The sequence below is a fragment of the Umbelopsis ramanniana genome (assembly GCF_025399195.1).
Source record: "Umbelopsis ramanniana AG unplaced genomic scaffold K450scaffold_90, whole genome shotgun sequence".
In the NCBI taxonomy this organism is placed as follows: domain Eukaryota; kingdom Fungi; phylum Mucoromycota; class Umbelopsidomycetes; order Umbelopsidales; family Umbelopsidaceae; genus Umbelopsis; species Umbelopsis ramanniana.
This window is the reverse complement of record NW_026252176.1, coordinates 26,351-44,353: the sequence shown is the minus strand read 5'-3', so window position 1 is coordinate 44,353 and position 18,003 is coordinate 26,351. Positions and strand designations below refer to the sequence as shown.

General features: G+C 42.5%; 5 protein-coding genes across 5 annotated transcripts; 2 read left to right on the top strand and 3 right to left on the bottom strand.

Moving 5' to 3' along the window:
* Positions 1-2,231: 2,231 nt before the first annotated feature.
* Positions 2,232-3,715, top strand: K450DRAFT_261777 (uncharacterized protein). The gene is made up of 5 exons (XM_051592375.1): positions 2,232-2,364; positions 2,550-2,654; positions 2,751-2,851; positions 2,927-3,340; positions 3,416-3,715. The coding sequence occupies exons 1-5, from the start codon at positions 2,292-2,294 to the stop codon at positions 3,590-3,592; spliced, it is 870 nt and encodes a 289-aa protein (XP_051440453.1). The 5' UTR covers positions 2,232-2,291; the 3' UTR covers positions 3,593-3,715.
* A 519-nt stretch (positions 3,716-4,234) lies between these two features.
* Positions 4,235-5,507, bottom strand: K450DRAFT_261770 (uncharacterized protein). The gene has a single exon (XM_051592374.1). The coding sequence runs from the start codon at positions 5,450-5,452 to the stop codon at positions 4,382-4,384; it is 1,071 nt and encodes a 356-aa protein (XP_051440452.1). The 5' UTR covers positions 5,453-5,507; the 3' UTR covers positions 4,235-4,381.
* A 113-nt stretch (positions 5,508-5,620) lies between these two features.
* K450DRAFT_261769 (uncharacterized protein) lies at positions 5,621-14,689 on the top strand. Its single transcript, XM_051592373.1, has 8 exons — positions 5,621-5,764; positions 5,864-7,399; positions 7,466-7,836; positions 7,914-8,242; positions 8,311-13,991; positions 14,068-14,203; positions 14,290-14,432; positions 14,499-14,689. The coding sequence occupies exons 1-8, from the start codon at positions 5,705-5,707 to the stop codon at positions 14,640-14,642; spliced, it is 8,400 nt and encodes a 2,799-aa protein (XP_051440451.1). The 5' UTR covers positions 5,621-5,704; the 3' UTR covers positions 14,643-14,689.
* On the bottom strand, positions 14,690-15,021 carry K450DRAFT_261763 (uncharacterized protein). The gene has a single exon (XM_051592372.1). It carries the CDS (start codon positions 14,892-14,894, stop codon positions 14,736-14,738), a length of 159 nt encoding a protein of 52 aa, XP_051440450.1. The 5' UTR covers positions 14,895-15,021; the 3' UTR covers positions 14,690-14,735.
* On the bottom strand, positions 14,748-16,587 carry K450DRAFT_261757 (uncharacterized protein). Its single transcript, XM_051592371.1, has 5 exons — positions 16,376-16,587; positions 15,829-16,005; positions 15,677-15,762; positions 15,533-15,605; positions 14,748-15,470 (listed from the first exon to the last, which is right to left on the bottom strand). Exons 1-5 carry the CDS (start codon positions 16,538-16,540, stop codon positions 14,922-14,924), a joined length of 1,050 nt encoding a protein of 349 aa, XP_051440449.1. The 5' UTR covers positions 16,541-16,587; the 3' UTR covers positions 14,748-14,921.
* Positions 16,588-18,003: the final 1,416 nt, after the last annotated feature.

The window sequence follows — 18,003 nt, the reverse complement described above, 5'->3', positions numbered from 1 at the left end:
GAACCCAAAGCCTCAGACTTGGGCTCAATTCATAAACAAAATGAGCCAATGCTGAAATAACAACATCAACAGTAGCATCATCGAATACTTCAATCCATATGCGCTTAGGAGGCAGCGACTCATAACACATGAGTACATGCCCTCGGTTTACTTGCTGGGTTTGAATTTTGCATAACAAATACCGTGTGCTTTTTATTCCTTCCCTTCCATGATGCTCCAGTTTTAACATTTATAGTTTGACACTAAGGCAGTGCTATATCTGAACGTTCTGTCTGGGACCTGAATAGCACCAGTCGTCCCATTTGAACGTTTCTGGGTTTGCAAATCTTTTTGCTTACCCTGCCCTTGATCATATCAATCCCTTTTAAAAGGCACGTTCTCCTTTCCACTCAACCAGCCAACACGGATCCACAATGCAAGCCGTCCCACCACCGCCAGCCTAAATTCTCCTTTCTTGCTCATGTGGGCTATTTTCAGGTGCAGCAATATTAAATTATTTTTTTTGGCGTGATTTCACCAAATCGACGTGAGCTGACAAAATGAGCCTTAAAAAAATTTTTTCGCGTGCGCTACCGATAACCATTGTAGTCGAAGGCAAATGAACGTATTCCATTAATGATGATTCCATGATAGTGAACGAAGTCCAGGTCATCTGAAACTAACTGTGAAAAAAGGGGGGGCTTAGGGACTTTATTATACTACTTTGAATAAGTCACATGTGTTTACATAATGAGGGCTCATCCAACCAGCCGATTCTCGGTAGCAACGTTGGCCACTGTAGAACATGACAGGCGCCTCACTGTTTAGCCATTGACATTTGCTTCTCTGTCAGCATTACCTCAAATGCCATAGTATATACGTATGGACCAGCAGCTTATCTTTTTCCAATTATAGAGCTCAGTAAGCCATTGTGCAACTTCTTCAACTCGCACAGATGGTACAGAATAGGTCATAAACGGTAAGTGCGCACGAATTATAAATTTTATCAAGAACAAAAGTTAAACCGAACTATTACAAACTTTACTGCCTCCAAAGCAGCGTGGAGGTACGTTTCCCCAAAGTTCAACCCCTCAATGATGATACCCTGAGCGCCTTCGCCCTTTATTCTGATGCAAATGGAAAAAACAAAGGAAAAAAAAAGTCATTATAAAAAAAAACAATGACGACTACCACAACAATGTCTTCAAGATTGGATAAGTAACCACTTGTTGTCATCCACGCATGGGCTAATTGCTTCATGCAATCACTGTTCTGGGTTAATGAACAAATTGTACGCGTATGAAATATTATTTCCAAGGTGAACTACATTTGATAGTGTTTCATATTGTCATTATTTGTCTTTTTTTTTAAAAGAGTGGCGATTATATTTCGATGTGGCAATACCATCATACTCGTCCTAGCCAATCCCCATGACAATAACTGTACTGTTCGTGATGAATGCCAATGACACCAATTACGTTTGTCGTATGCCCTTTCTTTTTTTCTTATCATTAGAAGCTGAAATGAAAATGAAAAAAAAGTAAACAGAAGAAGTAAGAGGAAGTACGATTAAAACCATAGCGCTCTGACATTACAACCTTCGAAGTATGTACGTTACCACTACACCATCTTATCTGTACGTTTATAATTTGAAGACTGTTATTATTTTTTTGCGCAGATTTCAACGCAACATACAATGTATGTTCAAGTGAAAGAAGCAAATACACAGCTTGCTGCTACCGAAATAATCATCTACACAAAATGATGATTTTTACAATTACATTTATTTGTTTCTACCAATTCATGAAGGTATAATATAGTCTCATAAAATAGACAGCTTTCGTATTTAATTTGAAGTATAGGATATGTTTGAGGCAAAATATCAGAGTGTGAATGGCCGCTTAATAGACTTTTCAACAAACGGCCGACTTTTATACGACCCATCAAAGAGAACTTTGCATCACACGAATGTGAGATTTATTCCATACTCTTCCGAACCAGGGTATGTCCATGCTTTCAGGGAAGTGCATGAGAAATCTGACTATAATTTCAATACCATTTTCATATTTTTAAAGGGATTTATACAAATAACTGTGTCTGGATATAATGATATGGTAGAGCTTCTGTTCGTCAGCTAATGAAGCCCTCGTCTTTTGATCTTTGGTGATCTCCGGTTTGCCCCAAAAAAAAAAAAGCTTCCCGTCGGGAGAACAAAAGCCAGTCACTTTTTTGCCTCCCACTGCTTTTTCCGGCGGGTAATTGCCAAAACACTCAGTTTCTCTTTCAAAACGATTGGTTCAACTGTCAAAGCAATGCACGGCGTTTTTCGTATAGCTGCTATTACCAAGAACTCTGCTGCAGCTGCACAGAGAGCAGTCAGCAATGGTGCGTAATTTTCACTTTCTACGAAACAATTGATTCCAAACACGGGACACCCATGACCTTGGCGTCAACAATGGATAGAGTCACCCGCGGGCTATATGAATTTCAGCTACAAAACATAATCTATGACACGATGCACCCACTGTGTTTGATACTATGACACTAAATATTTTATTCTCTTTGTACAGGCTTTCATACCTCGTCAGTACAAGCAGCAGTTACTAAGTTCGGTATGCCTGCTATGAGTCCAACCATGACGGAAGGAACCATCATCAAGTGGAAGAAGAAGGAAGGCAAGCATTGTTCATCAACACAGCTAGTTTGAATATATCGGATCAAAAAAGCGATCTCACATCAGAATATTAACCCGACTTCCATGTCACTTGCAGGTGACGAGGTTGCCGCCGGCGATGTCATTCTCGAAGTTGAAACAGATAAAGCTCAAATTGATGTTGAAGCTGCCGATGATGGCATTTTCGCTAAGATCTTGGTATGTTGAATGTGATGAGGAAACATACATACTATCGATGTCGTGCTCATTTTATATTTATGTCTATTTGCAAAGGTACAAGAAGGAGAGCGCGTCCCGGTCAACACTACTATTGCTTTGCTTGCTGAGGAAGGTGATGATATCTCAAACATAGAAATTCCAGCAGATGAACCCAAGGAAGCTGCCCCTGCCGAGGAAAAGTCAGAGGAAGCTCCTTCCACACCTGCAGCAGCAGCTCCCACACCCAGTGAACCCATTGATCACCACGATATTGACACAAGCAAATTGAAGAAGCCCTTGTCTCCCGCAGTTTTGAGCTTGTTGCTTAAGCATGGTGTTAAGGATGTGTCCAGCATTAAGCCTACTGGTCCTAATGGTCGTCTTTTGAAGGGTGATGTCCTTGGTCACCTTGGTCTCATCAACTATAAGGCTCCACCTCCCTTCGCAAAGACTGCAGCACCTCCTCGGGATCAAATCGTCTTCGCCAAGGTAAATGGTCGTCAGCAAAATGTTTTTTTGGGCACATATACACATGCATGTTTACTAAACGTAAATATTTTGTAGCCTGCTGCCAAGGCTGAAGCCAAGAAGGCTGCTGAACCAGCTATTCCTTTGTTCATTAGCAAGTCTGTCGCTGTCGATAACCTCTTCAATTTACGTAGTGTAATTAATTGTAAGTTGCCAAAACAAAAGCTGACGCGGCTGGGGTGGATGACATCTAACAACTCACTCTGTCATTAGCAACATATGGATCAAATCTCACTTTGGACGAATTCTTTGCCAAGGCGGCTGCACGAGCATTGCGAGATCTTAACAAGCCATCAGCTTCCAGCGCCACTGGAGTTGTTCATAACGATTTAGGTGCCAGCTCTGTCTCGGATACATTCAGCGGTGCTAAATACAAGTAAGTTGAATGAAACTATGTGCTAATATGAACTAGCCTCTCTAATCAAACCATGGCGTCTGCTTTGTCTTTTCGTATAGTATCTTCAACCTTGCTCCTGCAAAGTACGACTTTATTTCCGACTCATATGAATCCGCAAAACCATACACTTTGACTGTAAGCTCTAGCAAGAAGGTTGGAGGTAGTGCAAGCACCGAGAGCTATGAAGACCTTTTGGATTTCCTCGGTGGTGCCAAGCCAGCAGCCAAGGCAAAGTCTGTCCATATGGCTTCTGCCGACAACATGTTCTTGCAACCTGCAAAGAAATCTGCATATCACACCGTCGAGTTGAAATTAGAAGGAGGAGAGAAGAAGGGTCAAGTGTTGAATGATGCAAAGGCATCAGTTTTCCTGGATAGAATGGAATACTACGTCCAACACCCTGAGGAGTTGGTCGCGTAGGTAGACAGTTTACCTCAATTTTTTCATTTAAAAAGAAAACCCCCCCCCCATTTTATTAATTTCTTGTCATACTGAAAATAAAAAACATGATAATTAAAACGAACACGACGGTTATTCTTTCGGGATTAATTATGATTAACGTATGTTGTAAGCTCTAATGTATGTGATAATGATAGCTAGCTAGCTTACGAAAATGAGATCGGTTTGGAGAATATTTTTTGGAAGAGATCTTCAAAATCTTCGGGTTGAGATTTTGGTCCGTTTGGAAGTTGACTGTCGCCATTGGTTATACTAGGCGCAACAATTGGAAATTCCATCCTAGTAACAGTGCTTTCAGCTGCATTTTCCGGTTCTGCTATTGATGTAGCCGGTGATATAATAGGGTATTGCGTGCTTGTAACAGTTCCATCCGTTCTTGGGTCTCGTAATGCTTGAGGTGGAACGACGGGACGGTCTGTGGATGTAACGTTATTATCTGTACCATGTCTGTGCTCTTTCTTGTTATTTCTTGTAGTTGAGTCCTCAGTATGTGCAATATCTGCGCGCTTGTCATTCGTGGGTGGTATAGCTTGATTCAATCCAAAGTATTTCGCGTCGAAAGAATTGAGAGCGGTCGTTTCAGCGGGATGTACACCCACATACGGGTTTCGGCGCATCCAATTTGCAATATTACTCTGGTGACGAGCCCGTTCCAAGTAGGGTATCAAAAAATCAATTTCATTGTCGCCATAAGCTTTGAACATTTTGTCGCTATGTTCAAATTGTCGCACAATGACACAGTTATGTGGTTGCAGTACACACTTCTTGAATGAGTCATCCAGCAATATAGTATTGGTAGCATTGAACACTCGAGGATAGTAGATTTTTTCCTCCGCAATGTGCGACCATAACTGATTCAAATCCTTCAAGGTGAGGACGTTCTCACGATAGTCTTCTCTTGATAGATTGAAATTCTTTCGAGTCCAAGTTAACTTGATCTTTTTCAGGTTGGGCTTAAATATTTCAGAAAGAAACTCTACTGATTCGGGGCGACCACTTGACCAGACGGCCACTTCATAGTACCTCATGAGATACTCCATTAGAGTTTCAAGCTTGGGTCGTTCGTAGCAACCTGTTGTTCTTCTCGTCACCGGTTCACGCACAGCCGAACAAAGCGTCCCATGAAGATCTAAGACAATTAACGGCCGTATAGGCTCTGTAAGTAATATAGAAGGCTGTTGACTCAGCGTCAAGTATGATTCAGACGGTTCAGACATGTTGACGGAGAAAGGTTCTTGGGACCTCCTTCCCTTGATATTTTAAAAATATGGCCACCCAGCGGACTGCGGTAAGTCAGTCATAGTGACTGTGTTTTTACATGGTCGAGCCAAAAGTGTCTTTTTTTTTTCTCATTTTTTTTTTTTCAAGTTCAGTAACAGGCTGCACACTACTTGTGATCAACGACTCTCAACTTTTAAGCAGTTATACTGCAGAAAAACAGCTATATATTCTACTAGAAACGTCAGATCATGAGGGACTCTGTCATTGCCAGTGAACTCAACACTGGTGAAGGAGAGCGACGATTCAAGGTAAGATCAGTCCCGAGATCACAGTGACATGGCAGTAACATGGATTGTACGCCAGAATTATGCATTATGATGCTAATCACAGCCGTATAATCATTACAGTATCAATCGTTCAAAACCAGAGTCGAACATATAAAAATAGATGTGGTCCATCGAGTCAAGCGATATGAAGAAGACCCAGACGAACATGGATCGTATTTTAACGAAGCACTGGAAGAATGGAAAGAGAAGAACCTCACAACACATTTTTCGCTGTTTGTGCGAGATATACAAATGTATGTCAAGACTCTACCATCCATTTTGTATCACAAGGAACGGCTGGTAGCCTGCATAGAGAAGCACCTACAGGTGCCCGATAGTTTGGCATTAGACGCCATCCTTGACCTTACAACCAAACTTGCAAAGGATTTGGAGTCGGAATTTTATCCTTATTTCGGTCAAATTTTCGCGGCTATTGTTCCTCATATCAAGCACCGAGATGTCAAGACTTTGGAGAGCGTCTTCAACTGCATAGCTTATTTGTTCAAATACCTCTCTAAGCAAATGACCAACGACCTCTGCCCAACATTCGCAATGCTTGCACCCTTATTGGGTGAAGATAATCAACAGAAACCCTACATTCGACATTTTGCTGCCGAATCCTTTGCCTTCCTGTTGAGAAAGGCTCGTGGAAAGGACTTGACGTTGATTATGGAGTATATCTTAGAAAGAGTCCGACAAGAACCCAATGAAGAATTTGTAGAGGGTGTGGCTATGCTGTTCTTTGAATGTATCAAGCAAGTGGATCATCAGCTACATTCTCGCGGCGTTGCCATCTTTAAGGAACTGATATTACACATGTACCGAGAAGATGTCGACAGCATTACTATTGAAGAAAACTCTACATATCGAGTTCTCAGTAAAACAACGCTCCTCATCATTCACCATACCTATCGACAACACATCACACAGCTTCTTGAAATGGTTATGTCAGAAGCTGACAGCACTTTAGGGCGGCTGGAAAAAGAGCCATCTATTCAAGATTTCAAAACGCTTTCCATAATTGTTCACGTCTTAGTCATTGCGGTTACTGCTCGCAAGTCTAGCCGTGTGCCAGACCACAAACCTGTTACAGCATGCTTGAAGCGAATTGCAGACATCATCTTGGTTGATAATGCTCAGCCTAAATTTCCTTTCCTTGCAACCGAATTCTTCCGCTTGGCCACTGCTGTGTTTGTTCTCGGTACATTAGAGAACTGCGTTGGAAGCGGAAAGGCTGTCCTTGATCGCATCGCGGATTATAATGATGGACCCGCAACATATGGTTTCATCCTTAGTCTCGCCAAGGTTGAATGGCCCAACTTTACGCAAATCATGCTGCCATACATAGTGAAAATTTGCACAGTTCACTATAAAAAGTACTTTAATCAGACCGTACTGTTTGTGGCCGAGCTTCTGGAAACTCAAGCAATTCGAGTTACGCCAGGAATGATCTCTTCAAATGTGACTCCAGAAGGCCTTCTCCGATTTCCTACCGACACTACAAAAGGCTCAAAAGGGGAAAAGACCTCTTTTGTAGACAGCTTATTGGATGCTCTCCGCAACGACTATGACTGGGAATATGAGAGAGATGTAATGAATAATTTGGACGTAAACGAGGTAAGTTGTTTATCTATCACATATTCAATGTGTACCCACATATACTAACAATTGTTGTCTCATCAGAATGTTGAGGTGGTTTCCAAGATATCTGTGGTCAGTGCCATTCTCTCCATCATTAGCCATGTACAGATATCGGCTGAAGAAACTTTGGATACGCTAGTGTCACTGTTTGAATCTTTGAAGAACGCTCTCTCCAAAATTCAAGACAACAGCATCGCCATGTCAGCATTTACGGTTGGTCACAAGAACTTTCCGTTAGAGTCTCTGATGGGTATAATTATCAAGTCCATCACAAGCGTCTCTGTAAGCTCAAACCAGCTGCAGAAGCTATCTGGCTATTGGAGTCGCTTCGTCAATGATGTCCTTCTTCAACATCCTGGAAATGAAATGATTGTACATGGTGTATATACCTTCATGGATGCACTTCAAAACAGGTGAGTTATCTATGTACCAGATTTTGAAGCATGGCTACTTCAAGAGCATCCACTTACACTGTTTTGCATTTTTCTAGCAAATTGGTTAAGGATAACTTCAAGAAAGAGAAATTGCCAGAAGTCTATCAGACATTATGTCCTCTCATTAGTTCATACAGAAGTAACGAACGCCTGTACATATTGAAAATCTTAGCACTTTACGAGCAGCTGCCTATGGAACTCGATGCCGATCATCGCGACTACGAGGAATGCGATGTCATTAATGTCATGCTTACGATGGAAGAAATTTCCGCCAATATCAAGGATTACCGAGACAAGGTGCTACATCTTCGCAAACTTGGCGTTCTTCTTGCTTCTCAAAGAGTTCCCGAGTTCTATTTTGAAGCCATATGCCGAATTGCTTTAGGTATGGAAATGAGATTTTCGTGTCAGGAAAGGCAAAGGAAATATATCTAACAAAAGTTTGCATTTTAGCTCTCCTGACTATCAATTTTCAACCTCTCTGGGCCGAGTCTATGGCTATTCTCGAGACGGCTGCTAAAGTCGCTCCCAGACTCTACTGGAAGTATACCTTTAATGAAATGCAAAAGTTTGATAATCAATCTGAATTGATTCAAGACGGATTTGCACAATCGGCGACATCCTTGTACTTTGCACCACCAGCACCCACTAGCGGTCAAGCTACCAAGACTGGCGGTTTAAGTTTTGAGTGTCCAAATCTTAATAAGTTCATAAGAGCTGAAGACGAGGCAACAAGTGCTATTTGTAAAGATCAGGCAAAATCCTTGGCTATGCTCTTTGTCAAGACATATGCTCCGGCCAATGACAGGATGGATTATTGGAACTACTATACCTTGATCCTCAAGACATTTGCAAAGATTCCTACGGTTACTGAGCAACACAACAAAACTATCATTCCAGTGTTCCTCAAGTTCTTGGAAACCGAGTACTACACAGCATTTGAAGGTGACTTTGACGAAGAGCAGGAGGAAAGCAAGGCAGCTCGTATGGATGTAGACTGGTCTCAAGATGTTGAGGTTTTAGAACGCAGTGCAAGAACTTCGAAACAAAAGATGATTCAATGGCTTCAAATCTTTGCATCTTTCAAGTCTTCAAAGTCCATGTACAAGAGTGACGAACTCCGTGACGTTTTCCTACGCTTGCTGACAAAGGGTGATCCAAAGCTCCAAGCCGCATCGTTAAAATGTCTTTACACTTGGAAGAGCCCTGCGATATCCCCTTATGCGGATAACCTCAATAATCTTGTGGATGAGACTCGATTCCGCGATGAACTCTCAACCTTCATGATCAACCATGAGCAAAATACAGTAGATCCTGCTCATCGAAAGGAGCTGATGCCAGTTGTGATGCGAGTCTTGTACGGAAGAATGGTCCAGCGTAAAGGAAAAAGTGCTGCTAAAGGCAATATGGGTAACCGCCGTAAAGCTGTTCTAGGAGCTGTGGCATGTTGTGAAGAGGATGAAGTTCGATTTTTCATTCATCTCATGTTGGACCCTTTCAAGCCGCTGCTGGAATTACCTGACTCTACCCAGGCGGGTGCAGAGTTTGATATCATCACGAGCACCGATGTGACCACTTTCGTTCCTTATAGAAAGCAATTGGGATTCCTCAACATTCTGAATGATGTTTTGACGCAATTGAGCTCAAATATTCTACCAAGTTTGCATGAGATTATCAAGGTTACTCTTTATCTCATTCACTCTGCCAGCAACAAGGCTGTTGTGTCAGCAGCAGAATCAAGTGAAATGGAAGTTGACGAGCAAGAGGAGGTTCCGGAAGAGGAAGTGCAAGACGAAGATGACGTTGAAGAAGCTGGATTTAAGCCGGAGGACTCTCAAAGCCAAAGCCGTAACTCAAGAGAGGTTCGCCTGTTGGGAATCAAACGTCTTGTCACCATGTTCAACTTGAGTGGATCATTTGATTTTACCAAATACCTTCCTTCCATGTTTTCATCCTTCATTTCTGCGCGTCTACCAAAGTTCGCTCTTGAAAACACACAAGCGCCATCATCCCTACTCGAGCTTTTCTATGCCTGGTCATCGCGACGGGAGTATATGCTGTATCTTTCTGATTACGATCCTATCCTTCTTCCTCAAGTATTCAGCATCCTATCGGCAAAGAAACTACGGGAACGTGTTCATGTCATGGTGTTGGATATTATTGAGAACATCTTGGATAACTGCCAATCGGATATGGATGTAGACAAGGCCGAGTCCAAGACTCTCACTGCAACCTTGATTGTGTCGAACGTTGATATTTTGCTTACCAACCTGGAACACTCACTTATGCAATCCAGAAATGATGCCAAGTTTGGAAAAGAAAAGTTCTCTGTCCGTGAAATCGCCATCGTATCAAGAATCTCTTCCTATGTTGATAATGGACGACAGGCTACAACCATTGTTGACCTTCTGTTGCCATGTCTGAAAAAGAACCCTAGAGTGGTGCCAGAGAAGACAAAAGCGAACATTTTGGAGATCTGGGCCAGATTCCTTCCCATCATTCCTGACTTCAAGGCTGGATCAGATTTGTTCAAGCGCTATTATAGCTACGTATCTATGATGTTGTCCGCTCTTCAAGGTCGACAAGTCAGATTGCTGTTGATTCAAGTTTTCAAGCAATTTGCTGCAGTGGATGATTCATTGAGCCAGATTGCTTACTTGCTTGAGGAATTGAACGCATTTTCTGATCGACGCATCGACGAACCCGATTTCGATCGTCGCCTAGATGCCTTTGCCAAGATCAATCAAGAGCTTAATCCAACATTTTCGCCCAAGCAATGGCTCCCTCTTCTCCATCAGTGTTTGTTCAACATGCACGATCCTGAAGAAATGGCCATTCGTGGAACTTCTTCTTTGGCTGTCATGAAGTTTATCGACAATACCGCTAGCCCTGAGCACGAAAACGAAAAGGAAGAGATGGTCAATCTCATCAGTCACATAGTGTATCCTGGTATTAAGAAGGGCTTGGCATCGTCCATTGAATTGGTTCGAGTCGAATTTATCACTGTATTGGATCATGCTGTCAAGGTCTTCCCTGAGCTGCCTCATTTTGCTGATCTTGTCTGCTTGCAAGCTGCTGGAGATGAAGAAGCCAACTTTTTCAACAACATTTACCACATGCAAATCCATCGTCGTCTCAGATCACTCGGTCGTCTGTCTGAAGCTGCTGCAGCTGGCAATGTCAAGCCCAGCAGTATCAACAATATTTTCGTTCCAATCCTGACGCACTTCATTTTCGAAAGCGATCAAGTTACGGATCACAATATTATCAATCAGAGTATTATGACATTCGGTGTTCTGGCTGGCCAGCTTCCTTGGAACAGCTACTACCGACTGTTGAAGCAATATCTCAAGATGATACCCAAGAAGACTGACCTGGAAAAGGTCCTTGTTCGTTTGGTAACAAGTATTTTAGACTCCTTCCATTTCGATCTCACTCAAGTACAATTGTCAGAGGAATCTGTCCAAAATATTATGAAGCGCAAGAAGATCATTATCGAGTATATGGAGGAGCCGTCTGCAACAGGTCCTATCCCAGAAGCTGATGAAGAGGAAGAAGTCGAGGAAGAAAAGCCCGTTGAGCAAAAAGATTTAGCTGAACGTATTCACGACACCGTGGTGACCAAGCTCCTTCCTGAACTTCACCGGTATTTGACCAACAAAGATGAAACTAGCGCCACTCTGCGTGTGCCAGTTGCTTTGGGTATGACCAAGGTTCTCAAGGCTCTACCAGAGAGTTCCATGAGAGTCAATTTACCAGGATTGCTCACTTCGGTCTGTCAAATCTTGAAGAGTCGTCAACAAGATGCTCGTGATTCCACCCGTGATACTTTGATCAAGATCAACAATTTCCTTGGACCTTCCTACTTCCCTTTCATCTTGAAGGAAATGCAAGCCGTTTTGCAACGAGGTTACCAGCTTCACGTTCTCGGTTTCACTCTCAACTCGTTGTTGTCAGATATGATCCCCAAGCTTAATGTTGGCGATTTGGACTTTTGCTTGCGACAAGTTGTTGGTATCCTTGTTAATGACATCTTTGGTCAAACTGGCGAAGAGAAAGAAACGGACGAAATCACTGGCAAAATCAAGGAAGCAAAGACCAACCGCAGTTTCAGCTCTTTTGAACTCATGGCTCAAATCACAGAGTTTAAGAACCTGTCTGTCATGCTCATTCCTCTTCGTGAGATTATGAGTAATACCGAAAGTCTTACAGCTACCCGAAAGATTGATGAGACTCTCAGTCGAATTTCTCTTGGTTTGAATCGTAGTGCTCAGTTCGATGCCAAGGAAATATTGATTTTCTCTCACCGTTTGATTTCACAAAACGCTGGTTTCAGCGACGGCAAGACCAAGAAGAAAGCTGCCAAGTCCCAAATGGAGAAGAATTTCGAAGTGCAAAATAAGCGAGACTTCAGCGAACCGGTTGATCATTACCGCACCAACGCATTCCGTTTCGTTTACTTTGGTTTGTCAATCCTGCTCACTGCACTGAAGCGTAACCGATTCGATACCAAGTCTCACGAACACTTGCAAATGCTCGATCCATTTGTCAACGTTGTAGGCAATTGTTTGTACTCAACCCAAACTACCATTGTGATAACAGCCTGCAAGGTTTTGAACGTTCTCTGCAAGTGGCCTCTTCCATCTATTCCTGAATCTGTCCCGGTCTTAGTCAAGCAAATGTTTGTCATCATCAAGAGCTCTGGCAACACGAACTCTAATCTTATTCAGACGAGCTTCAAGCTCCTTACTGTGTGTATCAGAGACCGTTCCGAGTCGTCATTGACAGAACACCAACTCACTTACATTATCAACTTGATTCGACCGGATTTGGAGGAACCTGAAAAGCAAACTACCACCTTTGCTCTCATTCGTGCCATCATCTCGCGCAAGTTCATGGCTCCAGAAGTATATGATTTGATGGAGAATGTTGCGGAGATCATGGTTACCAGTCAAGGAAGAGAAGCTAGAGATTTGTGCCGAGGTGTTCTTTATCAGTTTTTGATGGAATATCCACAAGGCAGAGGCAAGCTTCGACAGCAAATGGGCTTCCTAGTCAAAAATCTGGATTACGCTCACGAGAGTGGTCGTGAATCGGTCATGGAAATGCTTCATGTAATTTTCAACAAATTTGGTGATGATATCCTTATGGAATACGCCGAGATGTTCTTTGTCGCTTTGGTATTACGTTTGGTAAATGACGAATCAGCGAAATGCAGAGAAATGGCTGGTACATTGATCAAGGTTCTACTTGTCCGCATGGACCAACAACGTATCTCAAACGTCTACAAGCTGCTCGAAAAGTGGCTCGCCGATTACAGTCAACGCAATCTTCAACGTGCTGCTTGTCAAGTTTATGGTCTTGCCGTCGAAGCATTTGGTGATGGGTTCAAGAATCGAATCCCACAATTGCTTGAACGTCTAAACGAGATGCTTCAACTGAGCAAGGATTTGACTCACAAGTATCACGACTCGGAAGACGATGATGAAGATGAAATGGCACTTGATCTGGAGTGGGAGGTTGGCTATTATGCTCTCAATACCTATACCAAAATTATCAAGCAATTCCCTGCTATCATCTACTCTGAATCAGTACCTATCTGGAATGTCATCGAAGATCATATCCTTCATCCTCACACATGGATCCGCATAGCTTGTACAAGATTGTACGGTCTTTACTTTGCTAATATTAATCCCGAAACTCGCCAATTGATTGACGGCAAGACTACCATCTCATATTTGACCCGCTCAAAGCTGCGATTGTTAGCTTCTCGCTTTACTTTACAATTAAAGAGTAAGTTGCTTACTGAAGATCTGGGAACCCAAATCGTCAAGAATCTCTTCTACATTGGAAAGTGCTTCTACCTTATTCCCACTTCGGAGGATGTGCCTGACGCGTCAGAAGAAATTGCTCAAACCAATGACGCTGAGGATATTGAAGAAGCCGATGCAGACGAAGATGCCGGTATCAATGGAGTAGAGGCAACAGGAGGTGCTACTGAACGCGATGAAGACGAAAAGATGATCGAGGCCAACAAATTCAAGGCAGCCAAGCCCTCTTTAGCATGGCTGTTCAATAAGGAATCCTTCCTTGCTCGTGGTGCTGCGATTCGTGGTCAAAAGAACATTCTCCTCGTAAGTTACATGATGATTTATTTGTCATTTATATCGTCGTTATATCTCAGTTACTAATGACTTGATTTCCATATAGCGTACATGTGTATTCAAATGGTTTGCTGCCATGATGTCCGTTTTGAAAGCAGGGGAGATCACTCCGTTCTTAATATCAATTGTCTCGCCACTTTATCGAACTGCTGAAGACGAAGATACCAAGGGAACCGATTTTGGTAAGTGATATTTATTTTAGCGACCATAAACGTCCGTGGAAGTATACCGGTAATTAACGAAAGCTGCATGGCCATTTCTCATTTAGATGAACTCAAGCAACTTGCTAATGAAGTTCTCAGTTTGGTGCAAAAGAAGGTTGGCACAACCGAGTACTTTTACGCCTACAATAAAGTGCGACAAAGAGTTCAAGAAGTACGCAGCCAACGCAAAGCTAACAGAGCTTACCAGGTACGCATAAACAGAGCCGTTCGTTATGATCATCCAGTATAGAAAACTTACACATTGGTTTTTTAGGCTGTTTCTGACCCTGTAGCCGCTGCACGCATGAAAGTGAAAAGAAATGAGATGAAGAGAAATGCCAGAAAGCGAAAGACTGCGGATTTCGCAAACAACAAGGCTCGCTTCGGAATCAAAAAGAGACGTGGAGGAGCCGAATAGAGAGATTACACATATCAAAAAACAGATAATATAGACTGTACATAGCATTTCATAGCATTTCACGAAAAAGTAAAATGATCTCATTCCACGCAACTATCGAGTCTGTATCCGAAATGTCTGATATGAACGAAATTGCAACATATGTGTATATATATAATTGTATGAAAAGGTTTTTACAGCGATTTGAAAGAAGGAGGAGGGAAAAAGAAAACGTTTCCAATGGAATAGAAAAATGGGGATCGAATCATTCATTGAAGCAAATTTATCGATGGTTGGTTATCAGTTGGCCAATTTGACATTGGCCGGTTGTGAATCGTATTTTGTGCGTTTGGAGGGATGATCATCGGTATCCAATTCTAATTCTCTTGTCTTTGTGACAGTTGCATAGGTCATTGTCCTTTGTTCGATGATAGTGGATGTTGGATCGGCTTCAGGGCTAGACATAGCCATTTCCATATCTTCATCAACAGATTCCGTGTCTTCCAGAAGAGTAGGCACAGAGGCGTTTACCTGTGCTTGACCCTGCCGCAAATGCAAAGCGTATAGGCTGTTAGGATTATACTGAGCGATGGGCGGTTCTCGGTCCAAGCCTTTGACCGTAGGTCGCTGCCACATAGGGTCGTACCAAGGCACATCAGCAGCAAGTTCAACATCGTCGAACACCGCCTTCCAAGGATAGTTGGGCCATCGCCGGTGATTTTCCTTAGCCATCTCTTTGTAATCAAACTCCAGTTCAAGTGGCTCAGTTGACTCCCAGAGCTGATCAAATTGCGCATCTTCCGATTCCTCTGCTGATCTTATCCAGATATCCTCACGCAGGCGCTTATGCTATTTTTTTCCTATTAGTAATGTCTTTTCATCAATGATTGGCTGACAGGCAGATGACTTACACGTTCTCGATCCTCTTCCATACGCTTCAATATATCATTTTTAGAGAATGTCTGTTTTGCGTGATCCGGTATCCTATATAAAGATAGATAATTCAACACAATGCATACATGAGGGCATAAGATCGAATGTAGCGACTGACTGACCTGACTTCTGACTTTGGCAGACGGCTTTCAATGCTTTCAAGGCTTGCCTTATCAAAAAGACCTTTCAGTTTCCATGTGTTTAATATCTAAGAATGAAAATAATGATGAGGAGCAGTTGTTGGTGGATAGAAATGAGAATATCGTTTTCAAACCTTTCTTGTGCTGGCGGCATTTACCATTCCCCTCGCGTCATTGGGAACAACCGAGGCAATCACCTTATCAAGGTCTTGTCGCACTAGATCAACATAGCCTTTGAAGCCAGACTTGAGACTCGCCTGGCAGAGCGAGTCAAGCACGTAAAGTATGTTGAGACGTGCGTTCATTGACGCCTAGAAAATGGCAGTAGAGCGAATGAGAATGGTCAGCAATTCTCCAATTGTATATGTAAGGTTGGGGTTGTCATGTGTGGAAATATACACAAGGGTTGAAGTTATTATTGCGAGAGAATAAAAGAAAAATCATATTCAATATTGGTTTATTGTTGGGACATGAGAATGCGAGAGGGAGATTATGTCATGCCCATACCCTCTCCCGTGATAGGAGCCTTCCATTCCTCACTGCGCAAGTGCCAGAAAGTAGCTCATGCTTTTGTAGCCTCATCAGATATGGCTATATTGCCGGGTACTTCTCACAATGGGAATGGTAGGAGGGGGGAGTGTGACAAGTGTGTGCATCAAATCAAGTGGGATCCAAACTAACCTGTTCCAATGATTCCAACACACAACTGTACAGATCTTCGGAAAGTCGTTTGTTTCGCATAGCATAGTTGGCTACCTTTTGAATCGATTGTTGTGATGCGTTAAGCTTTTGTAAAAGGGAGGTGAACTCCAAGCGACATTCAAATGGATCATAGTCATCGGACATGGTGAGTTGCTATCGTATCGAAGGGTGGAAAGAAGAATGGGATGGATTTTTCCAGCCAAAAATTTTCCAAGCCAAAAATTTTCCCCAATGACCGACTACGGAATCAGAGGTGTAGGCTGTTATAAAAAATTTAACAGTAGCCCATGCTCTGAGAGTTACTTTGGTTGCAGGACTCACTTACCTTATCAACATACAGCATGTTTATTACAAGGGAAATAGATTTCGCAGCTCACAATGGGTGATTTGGGCAATACACGAAAAAGTGAATAAAGAGATGCGCAAAGCAATCGTGTTACCAATTATGTCCTGTCACTGCTAATGTCACTGACCCCACTTAGAAACGCTGTGCATCAACTTTATTCCTATCAGTAACAAGATCGCGATGCTAGAAAATTGTCATCCATTGGTATAAAACGTGTATACAATGTGGAGTGTTTTGTGCGCACCATAGAAACTTGACATTTTTTTTATCAGTAGTATACGGCTGGCGATCGCATTTTTTTCTAAATAATATCAAGACAAGGAGAGGATTAGATAGGGATCGGCCACTGCATCAAGGGATGCTGACATTTAATCGGCGGCCCATTGACTTATAAAACATGCATAATTTGTAAGACTTAAAGGCAAGCGGGTGGACATCTCATCAAGATAAAAGTATTGAAAACTATTTTTACCCGTAGTCAGTAAAGTTTTAAGCGGATTGGCCCCCGCATTACCTATGGTCGAAATAAACAAGGACAGAGATGGTGGTGGGTTTGCTGGTTGTGATACGGAACGCACTGGAAATGGCTCAAACAAAATTAACGTTTGGGATCTTCCGAGTGCCTGGATCACTTTTTTCACTTGAATAATACCACCACTGTTAAATCTTACACGCGATCATGGTTCGAATGCACTCGGCATTGGGAACGCTGTTTTTAAGTTCATTGGCCGGCTTACGGCATCAAGAGTTCCCACTCGGTTGACGAAATAACCGAAATATACACTTGAACGGCAGCTACCTGCAGTCGCTGTCCCTTTAAGGAGGTCGGCAGCGCCTTCACCTGGGAAATGACCAAAAATACACATACACCTGGTGCAATAGATGTAGACAAGAGATAAGGGAGATGGCATAGAATTAGTATTATAGGAACCAAAAAATATGGGTGCGTTGTTCAACCATGGAGAGTACAACAGTTATTATTGATACCAGGAGAGTGAGGGCCATTCCATGGGCCGCTCCTCAAAAAAAGACTCCATCTTGAAGATCGCTCCGCCAGTTTGTCATACATTACCAAGTAAACTGAAAGACCATTTAGGTCTCATGCGCGCGCCTTCGCCACACAAACAGGTGAGCTCTTCATACGACGTGATGGAAAAACAGGATAAAGCAGTTGACTGAGAATAAGCATTTGTGAACTCAAACCGATTTTTGCTTGGGTTTACTCAGAGCCAAGGACAAAAAGCAAAAAGGTGGTTCCACT

Bases quoted from the DNA above. Each gene is read 5' to 3' on its own strand.
- K450DRAFT_261777 (XM_051592375.1), top strand. From the start codon at position 2,292: ATGCACGGCGTTTTTCGTATAGCTGCTATTACCAAGAACTCTGCTGCA. The intron at 2,365-2,549 runs GTGCGTAATTTT...CTCTTTGTACAG, and splicing joins ACAGAGAGCAGTCAGCAATG to GCTTTCATACCTCGTCAGTA. The intron at 2,852-2,926 runs GTATGTTGAATG...CTATTTGCAAAG, and splicing joins GCATTTTCGCTAAGATCTTG to GTACAAGAAGGAGAGCGCGT.
- K450DRAFT_261770 (XM_051592374.1), bottom strand. From the start codon at position 5,452: ATGTCTGAACCGTCTGAATCATACTTGACGCTGAGTCAACAGCCTTCT.
- K450DRAFT_261763 (XM_051592372.1), bottom strand. From the start codon at position 14,894: ATGAATGATTCGATCCCCATTTTTCTATTCCATTGGAAACGTTTTCTT.
- K450DRAFT_261757 (XM_051592371.1), bottom strand. From the start codon at position 16,540: ATGTCCGATGACTATGATCCATTTGAATGTCGCTTGGAGTTCACCTCC. The intron at 15,763-15,828 runs GTTTGAAAACGA...TTTCATTCTTAG, and splicing joins ATGCCGCCAGCACAAGAAAG to ATATTAAACACATGGAAACT. The intron at 15,471-15,532 runs GTAAGTCATCTG...GGAAAAAAATAG, and splicing joins TGGAAGAGGATCGAGAACGT to CATAAGCGCCTGCGTGAGGA.
- K450DRAFT_261769 (XM_051592373.1), top strand. From the start codon at position 5,705: ATGAGGGACTCTGTCATTGCCAGTGAACTCAACACTGGTGAAGGAGAG. The intron at 5,765-5,863 runs GTAAGATCAGTC...TAATCATTACAG, and splicing joins AAGGAGAGCGACGATTCAAG to TATCAATCGTTCAAAACCAG. The intron at 8,243-8,310 runs GTATGGAAATGA...TTTGCATTTTAG, and splicing joins CATATGCCGAATTGCTTTAG to CTCTCCTGACTATCAATTTT.